The sequence below is a fragment of the Fukomys damarensis genome, unplaced genomic scaffold (genome assembly GCF_012274545.1).
Source record: "Fukomys damarensis isolate Sample0158 unplaced genomic scaffold, DMR_v1.0_HiC HiC_scaffold_34, whole genome shotgun sequence".
NCBI classification, from domain to species: domain Eukaryota; kingdom Metazoa; phylum Chordata; class Mammalia; order Rodentia; family Bathyergidae; genus Fukomys; species Fukomys damarensis.
In genome coordinates this window covers 18,088,875-18,104,547 of record NW_022900946.1, presented here as the reverse complement: position 1 = coordinate 18,104,547, position 15,673 = coordinate 18,088,875, and the positions used below count along the sequence as shown (strand labels likewise).

General features: G+C 51.6%; 1 protein-coding gene across 1 annotated transcript in view; it reads left to right on the top strand.

Annotated features, from left to right (window-relative positions):
* The window catches only part of Rbfox1 (RNA binding fox-1 homolog 1), a 1,859,632-nt gene that overhangs the window by 85,075 nt on the left and 1,758,884 nt on the right, over positions 1 to 15,673 (top strand). Inside the window, exon 2 of the mRNA XM_010644147.2 lies at positions 13,718 to 13,777. Within this exon, the coding sequence (XP_010642449.1) occupies positions 13,718 to 13,777 (60 nt within the window). The remainder of the gene's footprint in view (positions 1 to 13,717; positions 13,778 to 15,673) is intronic.

The window sequence follows — 15,673 nt, the reverse complement described above, 5'->3', positions numbered from 1 at the left end:
TGTGTCAGGACATTTGCCACACTGGTTTTTCTCTTTAATCCGACACCCTTAGGGAGCTCCCTGCAGGAGTCTTATCCAATCACGCATTCCCCTTGTAGGGAAGAGTGTTTCCCCGAGAAAAGAGCCTTACCAGGGTTGGGGGAGGACGGGGAAGGAGCTCACTCAGGGTACAGTGAGGGTCCTGTTGGGCCGAGGGTCTCTGCACCCGGAACTTCCCCCTTTTTCTATGGATTTGGGGGTCTTGTTTTAGATTGGGGGTTATGTTGACACAGACCTGTTCTGCGTAGGCTCACTCCAACCTTGTTGTTAAAACAGTGAGTGACTTCTTCAGCCATCATTCATTGGGAAAACTGGTGGCTTCTTTGTGTTCACACCGTCACTGATCCCCAGCCCTCTCCTCCCCTACATAGCCCAGCTGGAGCAACCTGTGCCCTGCTGTCAGCTCAGGCTCCACGTGGCCAACCACCATCGCTTGGCTCCAGGTTTGTAGTGCCCAGGGTCGGAGTGTTGTGGAATTTGTTTCTGATTTTAGAAAAGGCAGCATGATGCCTGGACTGTGTGTCACACACACATGCACACTCGCATACACACAGGCACACTCATGCACACACACACAAACCCCTATATCTGCTACCAAGTGAAGTGCCCCATAGTCAGACACAGAACTATTTCTATAGGAAAGGGCAGTGTTTACACTGAGGGGGACCCATAGCAGTAGGCTGCTGACACACTCATTCTTTAGTTTAAAAAATCTTTGAATGTTGGAGGTTTCCTTTGATGCAACTTAATGTAAAGAGCCTTATGTTAGAAAAGGGAGAGCAGGCCACCCAGATTTAAGAGTAAAATTTCAATGCGTGGTGTGGTGGTGGGCACCAATAGCTCCAGAATTCAGGAGACTGAGGCAGGAGGATCACTTGTGCTCAGAGCTGTGAGACTAGGCTGGATAAGACGGTGAGACCCCATCTCAAACCAAAAAAACCAAAACCTCCGACAATTATAGGTCTGGAGGTGTAACTCAGTGTTGGAGCATTTGGTAAGCATGGGCAAGGGCCTGGGTTCCATCCATAGCTGTGCAAAACAATAATTTCAGTTTGGGGAGAGAAATTGTATGGTTTTTGTAATTTCTGGTCAACTCACCTGGCCCCTCAGCTGCTGTGCTTCCTGTGATCCAGTGTACTGGTTGCACAGTGTATGTGTGTGTGTGAGTGTGTATATATGTGTGTGTGTGTGTGTGTGTGTGTGTGTAAGAGGGAGAAGCCAAGGGAAGGAGACAGCAGAAGAGATTTATTCCAACTCGTGTCATCTCTTTCCACATCCCAAGAAGGACCTCGGGCCCTAAACCCCACCAGGAAAACCCCATGCAGGCTGACATTTAGAAGTTTATTGGCTGGAATGAGAGAACTGTCAGTTTCAGAGCCTGAGAAGCCGAGGGGAGAGCAGGTGCTTTCTGCAAACACCCCGAGTGCGTGGGAACGGAGCCTTGTGTGGGAGGAGGATGAAGCTGGCCTTGTTGTTTTATTAATTTAGTCCTGACAGCTGCTAGTTCTGAGGCCTTCACACTTCTCAGCAGAAATTAAACGAATCCTCAGGAACCCCTCTGTGAAGTATCAATAATGAACCATGTAGGAAATGAAGGTTAAACGACGATAAAGATCTCCACAGTGCCGGGCTGTCTTTGTCCCCTTAGTCCCGAGCTCCAAGTACATGACACATGTGCACCCTGAATTCTCCAGTGAGGTCCAAACCCGCCCCACCGCCTTCTCCACGAAGTGCGCCCTCCTTCGTTGGGGACACCCAGCTGCTCCTGCAGAAACGCTCCAGTCACCTGGCCTCCCTCTCTTCCTCCCTCTGTGCCTCTTACTGCCAGGCCCAGGAAATCCACTTCCTCCTGAACACCTTTCCTCCTCTCCCCTTCCTTTACCTCCCCAGCATCTTTGGTTCTTGGATCCCCTTCCTGGTGTTCTTCCCACCCGTGCCGGGACCCTTATGATTTAAAGCCTCTGCCCTGCTGTTTCCCCATCTCCTCGTGCTGCTGACCACACCTCAGAGAGCCCCTTTGCTCTCTGTGGGGCCAACTGCAAGCCTCTGCAGGCACTGCCCTGGCCAGGGCGGCCTAACTACATCCTTTCAGGTCTTTCTTAGGGAAGATCTTAGACCTGATGTATCAGGTCGGGCCTCAGTACCTGGGACTTTTCCTTTCCTGCCGCTTATGACATGAAGATTTCCTAGTTTGAATTTCTCAACTGCCTGCTCAGCATCTCCAGGCACAAGCCCGGAAGCCCCACCCCCACCGGGGCCAGGGACCTTGCCCTCCTTGTTCCCCACTGCCTGGCACAGTCGTGGCGCACGAGGGTACCAGCAGTGGGCGAGGGATGGAGGTTGGGCCTGAGGAATGCTCCGTCCGGCTCAGCACTCAGGTGCTCTGTGGGGACCGAGCGTTTGTGGGCCACGGACGCGTGGCTTTGGTAGCATGAGCCCATCCCGGCAGGGGCTCCTTTGTCGGTTGTCAGAGGGTGAGAGCTGGCGGGATTCCTGCCGAGGGTGTCTAGACACAGGGATCGTGAGCAGACAGGACAGCAGGATGTGTGTGGTGGTGACCCATCTTCATGAGTTTGTCCCCAGTCCTGCTGGTGGCTTCTGACTCTGCAGGGGGTGGTGGGCTGGCCAGCAGTTTCCTGGGACAGGCCTTGAAGGCATCCCCCCCAGCCTCCTTGGGAGTGTGAGCCATTTGCACGAGTGCCTGCTTATTCGTTCAGCACACACGTGTTGACTACCTACCGTATGCTGAGTTCTGTGCTAATGCCCAGGTGGGACATGGGCTGCAGGGCACACAGGTCAGCGGGGGAGGCTGTGATCCACTGTGTAGTTATACAAACAACTAATGGGAACAAGCAGTGGCTAGTTTCAGGACGTGCCCAGAGCTAATGTGCATAATGCTGCAAGATTGTGCCTCAAGGATTTGTTTGAGGAGAGGAGAGAAGAGCCCCAGGGAAGGCTTCCTGGAGGAGGTGATGTTTGGGGCACGATTTAAAGGCTGTGTCAGAATTCAGTAGCAGAGTAGCTTTCTGAGCTGGGGCTGCGGCTGTGCGAGGAGCTGGGAAGAGAGAGCTTGTTGCTGGGCCTCGTGGTGAGACAGAATGGAGGGCGGGCTGCAGAAGCGCCGTGGTGGTGTGGACGGACTGCGCACAAGGCTTTCTCAGCGTGGCTGGGACATTGGGATGTTGGGGACAGAGCAGGAGCTGGGAGCTTCAGAGAGGGTCTGTGGGGATGTGCAGATGTCCTGGGAAGCTCACTGAGAGCAGTGTGGGGACGGCCCCAGGGTTAGGGTTAGGGTTAGGGTTAGGGCATGGGGTCGGGGGCTCCTGCTGATACATGGCCCTGACCAGGACCCCGCTCCCTCGGGGGCAGGGTGGGCGCAGTCACAGCTCAGTGTGTTGGGGCCTGGCCTTCCATGCTGGGGCGTCCTCCTGGGGGGCACCACCATACGCCGAGCAGTGACACACACTGTGATCACCGCAAAGAGCAGCGAGCCCACCAGAGAAGTGAGGTGACCCTCCAAGGCTGCTGGGGTGCAGGGCAGAGCTGAGAGCCGAACCCAGGCCCACGGCACACTGCCTTCCCCTCTGCACCCTGTTGCATCTCAGGCAGGCTGAGCATTTTCCGGAAGAAGCAGTTGCCAGTTGGGTCTCAAATGCAAAGGAAAGAAGAACACAAGCAACAGACAGACGCGGTCCCTGGTGGACTGTGTGTCCTCATGCAGTTTCTTACCCTCTCTGGGCTGTAAGTGGGAGATGTGCTCACATCTGTGATAACACTGATGGTCGTATGTCTGAGCTTTTGGGTGCCACACTGTATCCACAGGCTTTCATACACACAAATACATGGACCTGCACAGTGACCCTCCCTCTGGGACAGGGGCTGTTATTACCCCATTGTGACAGCACATGCCCAAGGTCACACAGCCAGGGGGATCTCAAGGCTGGCTTTGAACCCAGGAAACTTGGCTGCTTATAGAGATCAAATGACATGGCTCAAACACAGATGGCCGCACAGTGTGTCACGTGGGCTGGCTGAGGGACATGCACTAAGGATACCCTCTGTGTCTTCTCTGTAAAATGGGATGACTGCAGCTGTGGTTACTGGGCCTTCATGAGCGACTCAGCAGACTCCAGTGATGAAGTCTGTGCCCCCACTTTTCGGATGGGGAGGTCAAGGCTCCAGGCTGCATGCTGCTGAAAGGCCTCAAGCCTGCCCCAGGTGTTCCTGGTTCTGCAGGGTCTGGTCCAGGCCCCTCTGTTCCGCCCACCTAGCACCCACTATCCCCCCTCGCAGTGCTGCATAAAAGGCCCAAGATCCACACGAGTTAGGGACAGCCTTTCTACCAGGAGCCCTGCCAAAATCCTGGGCAGATTGGGACAAAAGCCCTTGTCAGACATCCTAATGTTGGCGTCCTCCCTCGTGGTCACATGTGGAAAGTATTTATTCAGCGCTTGCTTTTCCCAGCTTTCCCCTGCAGAGCTGCAGTAGTAACCGAGGTTCCTGTGCTGGTACATTGCTGCCCTGTCCTGGAGACAGAAGAGAGCTGTGGACAGGGTCCCCAGCAGGGCGTCCCAGGTTCCTCTCACATCACCCCCCTCCTTCTTCACCAGAGAGCATCTCCCTGCTCTTGCTTTTATTTTTTTCCTCTCCCAGTGTTAGGGGTTGAACCCAGGGCCTTTGCACTGAGCTATATCCTCAGACCTTTTTTATGTTTCATTTTGAGACACAGGCTCACTGAGTCGCTAAGTTGCCCAGGATGGGTTGGAACTTGAGTTCCTCCTGCCTCAGCCTCCCAGAATGCTGGGATTACAGGCCTGTGTCACTGTGCCCAGCTGTCTCCTGGCTCTTTATGTCTGTCTGTCTGTCTCAGCATGTCTGCCTCCCACATGGCCAAGCACGTTCAAGTGGGCCTTTTTCTGGCTTGAATTTCCTGCGGGGGTCTGGTGGTGCTTCCCTCCCGGCTGGTCTCTACCTTCCTCTCGGTGTCCCGGAGTCACCCTGTGCGGGGCACTCAGACAGGAGGCTCTTGTCCCAAGAGTGTGGAGGGGCCGTGGGGGGGGGCAGGGGAGCCCACAGGCGATGCTCCTCAGCCTCCTTCCTGCTCTTGGCTGGAAACTCGCTTTGGCTGTTGCCTCTGCCTGTGTCCCGACTCGGTGACTCTGGTAGACAGGCCTCGCGCAGACCTGTTCATTCTCGAGGCCTCGGAGACGTGTGGAGGGAAAGCTGCCTCTGATCGCCCAGATGCAGGCAGAGGCCATTGTTGTACATATGTATTTTTATTTGAAAAGATATGGTCAGTGCGCAGAAGAAGTAGACTGGGTCTGTTGGAAGTTTTGTGGTCTTTTTAAAAAACAATTGAAGTAGAATTCATATAACATAAAACTAACCATTTTAAAGCACACAATTCACTAGCATTTCACACCTTTGGGGTGCTGTGCAAATCCCATCCCTGTCTAGTTCCAAAACAGCTTCCTCTCTCCAAAATAAAATCCCATTTCCTTAAGCACTTATTTCTGGTGCTCGCCTCCACCTTGTCGCTGGAGATCACTAATCTACTTTGTCTCTCTGCATTTGGCTGTAGTGGACTTTTTATATAAATAAATCAGCCGCTATGTGGGCTTTTGTGACTGGCTTCTTTCATGGAGTGTGATGTTTTCAAGGTTCATCCATGTTCTAGCAGGTGCTGGTGCCTCGGTCCTGTTCATGGCCCAGTAATATTCCACAAGGAGGCTAGAGGACATTCGTTCACATGCACGCCCTCGACAGACGTTTGTGGGGTTTCCACTGCTCGTCTCTGCCGACATTGTTTTAGTCTGTGGCTGCCTTCTGCGCTTAGCTGTTTCTTCCTTTGATAATATCTTGTGTCTTGATCCATTTGTCTCTGTTTGGAGTCCCCAGAGGCTTCAGAGACCTTGAGGTACAGGAGAACTGTGGGGTCTCCTAGTGGGCAGTCTGGCACTGCCATCTAGAGTGGTGACCCAGACTTCTCTAAGGAGTCTGCTCCAGGCAGTCGTGACTGGTACTCAGGGTGCTGTGTGTGTCTCCACCCCGGGAGCCTCCAGGGTAGCCTGCTGCTGCCGGGCTGAGAGAGAAGCCAGCAGAGGATTCTTTCCTCTCCTCCTGCCTCGGCCTCCCTTCTCAGCCTGCCAACGTTTTGACCCCAGACTTCTGGCCTCTCTGTGAGACAGTATGTTTCTGTTTTGCGGGCAGCCTTGTTTCTAGTAGTTTGTTAATATGTTCTGAAAGCTCCCTGGGTGTCTTATTCCAAAAAGTCGAGCTCGCTACCAGTATTCACTTAACTTTCCGTAATCAGGAATTACTGTATTTTTGTAAATTTTGTAAACCACTACCAATACCACTACCAAAACCAGAATGTTATAAACCGAATGACGTCTCTGTTTCCAAAGAATATCGGTATGCTAGAGGGATATGAAAATAATAATGAAAGTGAGATATTTCATGGCAGACCTTGGGGGTAAGGTCAGGACTGCGTGAGTTATCTCTGGTGGGCCCTGCTGTCTACGAGTACCCTCAGGGCAAACAGGAAATCGATGTTCAGTTTTGCTCTGAGGGCAGGAAGCGGAAGGGCTCTGGGTTGGTGCAGCGACAGCATCCGGTGGAGGGACCGAGAGGCAGGTGGCTTTGCAGCCACCCATTCCCGCAGCAGCCAGTCCCGTCCTGCAGGGAGAGCTCGTCTCTTCCCGTGGGCTCTGTCCTGCGATGGGACAGTCCTGCCAGCCCCAGCTCCTAGCACGGCCCCAAGGGAAATCAAGGTCCCCAGACATGGACTGTGGTAGGGAGCAAAACCAAGCACCAAGCGATTAGGATGCAAAGCCACTTGGGAGACCACTGGTGCGGACGGTGCCAGGACCAGGACTGAGCGCCCCCTGCTGGCCTCTGCTTTCCTCCTCATGTGGTGGACATTTCCAGCACTCATCGCTGTCACTGCCCCCAGGTCAGGGAAGGACAGGCCAGAGGCAGCGTGGACAGGGTTTGGGCGAGAGAGATGTCCTCTCCAAGGTGATGCTGTTGGCCACTCCGCCCCTCTGATACTCCATTGCCCTCTTGTCCTGCCCAGCTCTCTGCCCTTCCCTGGTCAATCCTGCAAAAGAGCCAGGAAAACTAAAGCCTGAGTCACAGACCCTAGAGGTCTGGGTGGAAAGCTCTGCAAAGAAACGGTGGCCTGGCCCCTTGGTGGCTGTGTGTGACTGACATGACCAAGCCGCTGAGTTGTTGTTCAAAATGACAGAACAACGCAGGATGGGAGATGGCACTTGGGAGTCATATCTGACAAGGATTTGTACCTAGGAGATATTAGAAGTCTCTTAGCATTAAACAGTAAGATGACCCAATTAAAAGAAGGGCCCAAACAGATGCTTCTCCAAAGAGACACAAGCAGCCAGTGAAGGCCCAGACGGAGGGTTTGCGTGCTCAGTTGTTGGGGACCTGAAGTCGGTGTCTCTGCGAAGTGTACCTTCAAATGCACTAGGGTGGCCGGCACCGCAAATGCAGGTATGACGCGTGCTCTGGGGTTGGCAGGGATGTAAAAGGGACAGCCACTTTGGATACAGGCTGGCAGCTCCCAAGTGACTAAGCAAAAGGTACCACATGGCCCAGGAATTCCTGGCCTCCTGGTGCCCCACTGTGAGGAGCAGCTGGCCGTGCTCTGGGTGAGGTCACTGTGTGGCCACCTTCCTAGCGGGTACTGAGGGAGGGGACATGAACCATGGGTGCCTCTGTGTGCTCTCAGAGTCTGTAGGAGAAGGAGCACCTGTGTGGTGGTTACCATCTCGGCTCTGTTCCTAGGCAGACTTGAGTATGTCTCTTGAGTGCAGCATACGGAGACTGGTCGGCTATGTTGTGACTTCTGCTCTCCACAGGCGAGGGCAAAGCCCTAGTGCTGTGGGTCACGGGGCAGAGAGGCAGCGAGGACCCCAGAGGCTGTCCCTTTACCGCAGAGCTCCCTGCCCACAGCTGTGGTGTGGCCGTCAGTTCTGTGTCCCTATGGCGGATTCCCCGGAACAGCTGCCCTCATCCAGGAAGGGCTCAGGCGGCACAACGTTGGGAGGCGTGAGGGCCTGGGGTGGAGCTGGCTGTGGTCTGAGGGTGCTGGAGGGCAGTGGCAGGAGAGCGTGGGGCAGCAAGAGAATGACAGAGCCAGGAGCAGATGGGGACAGTGAGGCCACCTGGGCTCAGAGGAGCCGGGGAGACCCCCAAGGGATGCAGGGGAGCCACCTTCTGCGATCCCACTCAAGGACCCGGGCCCTCTCGTAGATCCCTACCTCCCAACAGTGCCACCTCTCCGTGGTGCTGCCTTGGGGACCAATCCTCTGATTTCACGGTCCCTTGGGGGACACAAACCATATTCAAGCCACAACATGATGTTTAACTACACAGAAGTGCCTGGTTCCCCAGGATGTCTGGCCTTTGGCAAAATCCACAGTGGACTGGGTTGAAAGGTCCGGTAATAGCATCTCGCCCTTGCTTTATTTTAAGTAGTTTACAGACACAGACATTGAAGCTCAGAGAGGGTGACTCACTTCCCCAGAGTCACACAGCCATCCAGCCAGATGAAACCTACAACCCAGTTCTACCTGACTCCTGTTGACCGGCAGAGGCCCGCTTTGCTGGATCCTGTGGACCTGTCATGCCAAAGTTACACTTGTGGCCACTGGGGAGGGTCCCCTGGCACTGTCCTGAATGACAAGAGCAGACCAGGTTTTTGGTGGCTGCATTCTGGTGCCATTGACGATGGCGCAGTGTTTCAGAGGAGCCTGCGTGTAATAAAAAAAAGGGGGCAGCAGGTGTTATTTGGGCTAAATTGACCTTGAAATTGATTTCTTTATTTTATGACTTACTGAGAGGAGATTAATACCTTTTTTTTTCCTGCAGTCTGAAACAATTTACATGGTAATAGCAGGCATAGTCAGTCAAATAAATTGCTGGAAGTAGTGGTGTTCCAAGGGAAAAAAGTACGGAGCTTAACGCACATCGGTTTCTTTGCCCTGGGGAGAAGCAGAGGTTTTAACATCTGGGAATGAGGAGCTAAATTTTATCTCTCATTTTAAAAGCAGAGGGCTGGAGAGCTTAATCCGACATTCATGCAGAATTTCTGAGTTGGAGGAGACCGGGGCAGCCTGAACGTTCTGTTGAAGTTGTGCGGTGTCCTTGGAAGGGCTCTGGGCAGTTGGACCTGCGGACAGGCTGGGAGTGGGGACTCAGGTGATGCGGGGCCTTGGGGAGCTGGCTGCTTTGAAGCTGGGCATGTGCAGAGGAAGGAGGCAGGTGACATGAAGTCTAACTGGATGGGTCCCGAGGAACCCTGTGAGTGCAGGCTGTGCTTCCAGGTTTCTGGGCTTTGCACCAGGTATGACTTCTCTGTACCGGATTGATTCACTGGGAATGGTGGCATCTGCTGAGTGTGTGGGGTTGGATTCTGAGGCCACACCCATCTCAGCAATACAATGCAGCAATTGATTAGTACTGCCTGTCCTGGGAACATGGCAGCAGCAGTGGCCTGTGTGCCACTGATTTATAGTTTCTGGCACAACCACTAAGATGTGGCCCTCAGTGCCAACGTTTCTGTATGGCCAACCCATTGACAGGACCCTTGTCAATTCTCCCAAGTGATTCTAATTAATTATTATTAATTATTTGCCATATTATGCAAGCTTTTTTTGCAGTAAGTATCAGGTACTGGATCTCTATGTAGAGGGTTGTGGCTGGTGTTGACATGTGTTTTTCCCTTTAATTATTTTCTTTTCAAAATCAAATAAAACATAGAATAATATGTTCAATCATTTTCAGTGCATACCCAGAGTACAAAATTAAAGAAACAGGAGAGAAAAAATTAGTTTATCTCCTTTTCCATCCTGTGCAGACAAACAGCTCCTCCCTTCAAAATTGTCCATTTTCACTGTGGCTTTCTCACCTCGTCTCTATCTTTTGGGGACCTCAGTGCATTGACTAGGAATGCATATGTTTTTTAAAAAGTGAGCAGATGTGGTAATTCTTTACTTACTGCTGTATATTTTACTGGCCCCCCATCATTCCCTACAATTCTGCCTCATTAAATTTATTGAGATTGTCTGGATTTTCTTGGCCTTTGTATAATGAGCTCATGTTGTTGCCAAGATTTTATAATGATAAAAGATTTTCACTGAGAATCTTCAGCATGGATTATTGTAACCATGTACCAGCATGTAAATAGGAGAAACTCCAAGAAATGGAATTGCAAATCCAAATATTACCAGTTTATACACTATTGGCCAATGTACTGTTCTACCATGTTTAAAAACTTGTATTTCCTTACACTCTTTTGACTTCCACACTTTATCCAACTTTCGCTTTTGTTAATTTCAGTAAAAAATGATATAACTTGTATTTCTTTTGTCTTTGGCGCTTGTCTTTTGTTTTGACTTTGGTGTTTCTCTCATCCATTTGGGAATTTCTTTACAAATGAAGGAAATTACTACTTTGTTCGGTGTGTTCTAATTTTTTTCACTTAGTTCATTTTCTAATACTTTAAGGTGGCATGTTTGATGCATAATATTTTGTGTATGAAAAATTTATAATCCTGTTTTAATGCTGTGGGTTTTGGGAGTCAAAATTAGAAAGTTCTTCTCTGTTACTCTGAGATTATATAAAACCTCACATTGTTATGGTTTAGATGCAAATATCCCCTAAAGATCTTATGTATTCAGAGGTGGGCTTGTGAAAGGTAATTAGACCATGGAGGTGATATAGTCATCAGTGGATTAATCTGTTGACAAGTTCATAGTTAAATGAGTGGTTAGGAGTTGAGGCCTGGTTGGCGATGGGTCATTGGTGGTGAGTCCCTGTCATGGGCCTCTCCTCTCTCCCTGCTTCCAGGCTGCCATGGGGTGAAGAGCTTTCCTTCCTCCATGCCTTTCACCATGTCATTTCTGCCTTAGAGCCAGCCAGCCATGCTTGGACTACACCTACTAAACTGTGAGCCAAAATAAATCCCTCTCTTTAAATTGTAGGTGTTTGATACTTTGTCCCAGTGACAAAAAAGTGACTAAGACACACACACACGTTTGGTTATGTTACGTCATCCGGTAAGCCCATGAATTACAGAGATATTTTGATTGTTTTGCCTCTCAGAATGCAGACTCTAAATTCTGTAAAGATGGATATAGTCTCTGACCAGCTGAGGGCTGGGAAGTGGCATCGTGGGCTCCTCAGGTGCTCTCTCTTACATCCAGTCTTCCCAAGAGGAGCATCAATGCCATGTGGCTGAATAGTCTAGGGCCACTGGGCTAGGGTGGCCTGGTATCCTTTAGAGCTGCTGACCCACATCTGTCTCCCACAGCCTTGGCTCTGGCAGTTCTTCCTGTTTCCACCCCTGGGAACCTACCTTGGCCCTGACCCCACATCTCTGCTCATTGATCAGATGGCTTTGGCCAGCTATGGCTTGAGCTTGGAACTTTTCCCCATTTGGGCTAGGTTTCACTCACTCCATGCTGGGAACATGCCGGGCCCCTTACCCTACCTCTGACTCATGCCCTTTGTCCAGGCATGGGGAGCTTGGCTACAGTGTTGGCCTTTCCAAGTCATTGTTATGCAAAGCATACCACATTCTCCTGCTGCTCCTCCCTGCTCTGTGGGGTCTGATACTAGTGTCACCCAGTCCCTGAGATTATGTGTCCCGTCACCCTTCTGGACTCTCTGCCCTAGTCATTGGCTCCGTCCTCATTTCTGGACATCTGTACCCCAGCTTTCAAATGCTGTAAACTGAGGAGGAAGAGGGCAAGGAATTTCAAGGGTTTAGTTGGACGCAGTGGTATACACCTGTGATCTCAGCACCGAGGGAGGCTGAGGCAAGAGAATCACAAGTTCAAGTCCTACCTAGGCAACTTAGTGAGATTCCAAGTTCCCATAGGGTGTATCAGTTCTAGTCATCAGATGTGGGAATTCATTGTGTGAATTCAGGAAGAAAAATCAAGATTTTTGGTAACTAGAACGGCGTGAGCCGGACAGCCGTTGCCTCCTGCTTTTGAGAGACAGCACTCTGCTGATTCACTCTGCTCAGTCTAATTCAGGGTGCATGAGCACGTGTTTGTCACTCTCTCCAAGGTGGGAGGGAGAGAGAAATGCAGTGTTGGCACAGTTGGCTGCTTTGTGCAGGACAACATAGGGACCCTGCTAAGCAGCAGTGGCACTAGGCAAGTGCATGCCCGGTCACAGGGCCTGGGAAGGCCTAGGAGGAGCCACAGAGCAGAAGGATCCCACGAGCAAGTGGCTGGGGAGGGTGGGGTGCAGCCTCTGCCCCCTGGAACCAGGGACCCTGAGTCCTTTTTAAAGTGAGCTGGATGAGGTGTAGGAAGTCTGGGCGCAGGCAGGACCCCATGGTCTCTGCATTTGGGCTCAAGACCTGGAGATGGGCAGACAGTTTTGGTTTTCTTGTTAGTGGATCTTCCCATGACCAGCATCTGCTGGGAAACTATTGAAAAGGAAGGGACAAGAAGTGTGAGCTTCTTCACTGAGTTCAGAGCTTCTGTGAAACCATGATCTCAGGGCTCCCCTGGGCTCTGAGCCGAGCCTGGGAGGCCCAGAAAAGCCTTGGTGGCTCTGCTTCCTGTTTCTCTCTCCGGCTGTCCTTCTGCGTCTTTCGCTCTCCACGTCTGTCGGTCGCTCTCTTTCTCTCTCTCATGTGTGAATGTGCACACCCGTGCATGGACACACATCCGTCTTTTGCTCAAGTTTATGAGTGAGTCCTGATCACAGCCCAGTGACCCTCAGCTAATGAAGATTTGGGATTCAGGCTCTGCTGGCATGTTTTAGTCCAGAACGTGTCCCAAGCACCGGACAGCGACCGCTTTAACATGCTGTGTCCCTTGGAGCAAGGACGAAGCCATCGGAGGAAGACTATCTCGATGGCCGCTAATGCCTGGGTGTTCAGCAGGCTTGCTCAGGTCCTAGGTGCCATGGACCGTTCCCCCCTCCAGAGGGACTGAAGCGAAGACCGGCCCTCCTGTGAGGTGGAAGGGAGAGGGTGCTCATGCAGCACTCTGCACAGGGTGCTGCGGGGCTTCATCGGTCCGTACCAGCACTGGTGCTGTGAGACGTGGGATGGTGACCCCGCCCCCTGTGACAGTGAGCTGGGTGTGGCTACGAAGCTTGCCTGCGTCTTCGGGATGGGCTGGAGTGTCCACACAGAGAGGGAAACCTACCTTTGCGCCGCTGCCTGACGGAGATGCCAGGAGAATCACCGATGCACTTTGCAATTTTCTAGTAGCCACATGAAAAAGTAAAAAGGAACCAATGAAATTCATTGTAATAATAAATTTTCTTTAGATATTCATAAAGTATATTTATATTTTTAAAAGCATAACAATATATTTTACATATTATTAAATACCATTCTGAGATGTGATCCATATAAAACTGTTGATGAGATGTTAGTCATGATGAGATTTTTTTTTACATTCCTTTTCTTCATGGTATCTTCGAAATCCAGTGTGTGTTTTACCCCGAGAGCACATTTCCCTTGTGACGTGACCACAGAAGGTTGCTGGACGGGGCAGTGTGGGTCCAGACCCCTGAGACACAGGGCAGCCTGGGAAACCAGGGATGGACACTCAGTGATTATACTAAATCCGGTTATTTCCTCAGCCTGGTCCCCCAACGCTTTTATGCTTGTTTGTTTTTCCAGGACTGCAAGCCTGAAACTCCAGTCCTCCTGCCCAGCGCCACGAGCAGCCCACAGGACCCTGTAAGTAGAAGCGAGTGGTTGAGTAGAGTGGGTTTGGAGGTGACTTTTGCATCTTTTCAGTCTCCTTGGTCTGAGTCATCAAGCACGGGGAATTCTTCCCCGTGAAACCTGAAGCAGATCTTGCTGGGAGAAGTAACCGGTTTTGGGGGGAACAAAATTTCCCAAGCATCTGCACCACCTCTATCAGGAAACAGCTAGGGCCATGTCCTGGGCCTCTAGTTCAGGGCAGGAAGGCTGCACACAGCCCTCAGAAAAGGTCCAGGTCCAGCCAGAGATCACACCCAGGGGTGATAGTGGGTGTAAGCACCATAAGCTGGGCCCTTCCTTGCTGCCTTGAGGGCCCCAGGTTGCAGGGTAGAAAGAAAGACGTGAGTATGGTCCGGCATTTCCGTGGGAGTGCCAGTTTGCTTACTGAGTGCCTGGAGACCCACACGAGGCAGTAGCACTTGGGGTCTTCAGGGCACAAGACTGTGGATGATGCCAGTCTCGGGTTCCTATGTGTCCCTCAGTGGACACAGCGGCCAGGAGGCCCCTGCTGTGACACTTCTGATCTCACCTGTGCACCGCCTCTCAGGTGCATATTCACTGGCGCTACGCCTCTCAGTGCTGTCTGGCCTGGCTGTGGTTTCAAGTGGCGACAGGCCTTGTTCAAAGCTTCATCCATTACTCTGCATTTGGCTTCATGCTTATCCTTTCACCATAGTAAAGAAATACTGGATTTCCATTTATGGTGGTAGTATGAGACTGCCTTTGAAGATGTTTAATTTTAAAAGTGGGTTGACTTACAGAAAATGTGGTGTAGAAGTAACAGTAACATAGTTAGGATAAGATATTATCATAGTGATAAGGATGGAGAATGAATCCCTTTACCCAAAGCTATTCGTTTAGCCCTGGGCACTGTCCCACCTGAGCACTGCATGTTTGGAGTGTCCCCTCCCCTGCCTTATGCTGACATTTTGTGCCAACTGGAATCTCTAATGACTGCCTCTGTCAGAGACTTGGCCTCTGTCTCCTCCCTCCAAATGACTTTTAAAGTTGGGCTTTTATAACCAACCTTCTTGGTGGGTCCCCTGAAAGATGTGCTTATTTGTGGTGCTGGGTACGGGGAGAAGAGGAGGTGGAGGAAGAAGAGGAGGAGAGAGGCAGTGAGCAATGGCAGGTGCATTCCCACTTTCTTGTCCCACTCTGCAGCTGACCAAGGATCTGCCTCTGTTCTCATGAGGTCCCCTCTGTGACGCCGTAAGCAGGTTTGTTCCATCCTTGTCGGGTGGGTAGGTGACAGATACTCTAGAGGGGCACAACAGTGTCCCAAGATCACACAGCTGGACTCACCCTGTCCAGAGCACCCAAGAGTCTAGCAGCTTTGCCCCAAGTGTGTGGCGTCTTCTCCCCAGTTGGTGATGGAAGGAAATGTACAGAGTGGGAGGTGTTGTGTTAACTCTCTCTTGTATGTGACATGGTGATTTTAGAGCCATTACTGCCTTGTGGTTTCTGGGGGTGGCTCCTGTGGGCCCTGGCTCAGGCCCTGCATGAGCTGGGGTGAGAGGATCTCCTCGCAGTGGTCCACACACTCAGCCATTGTCGGGAGCCCACTGCACAGAGCTGCGAGGTCTCCTCCTGACACGGTGGATGGCCTCGGCTAGGGTGAGGAGTCTAAGAGACACAGGGCTGAGAGCAAAGTAGAAGCCACGGCCTCGTATGGTCCTTGTCACCGCCTCTGCATCCTGTCTGTCACACAGCGGTCCCCATGAGGTGGTGGGAAGAGACCACATAAGGTGTGAGTACCTGGGGATGGGCCGTGGGGGCTACCACAGGCTTCACGCTCTTGAGATAACCATGTCCTATAGCTCCACACTGACTATGATTAACTTTTCTTAGTCAGAAGTGCAGGAGGCT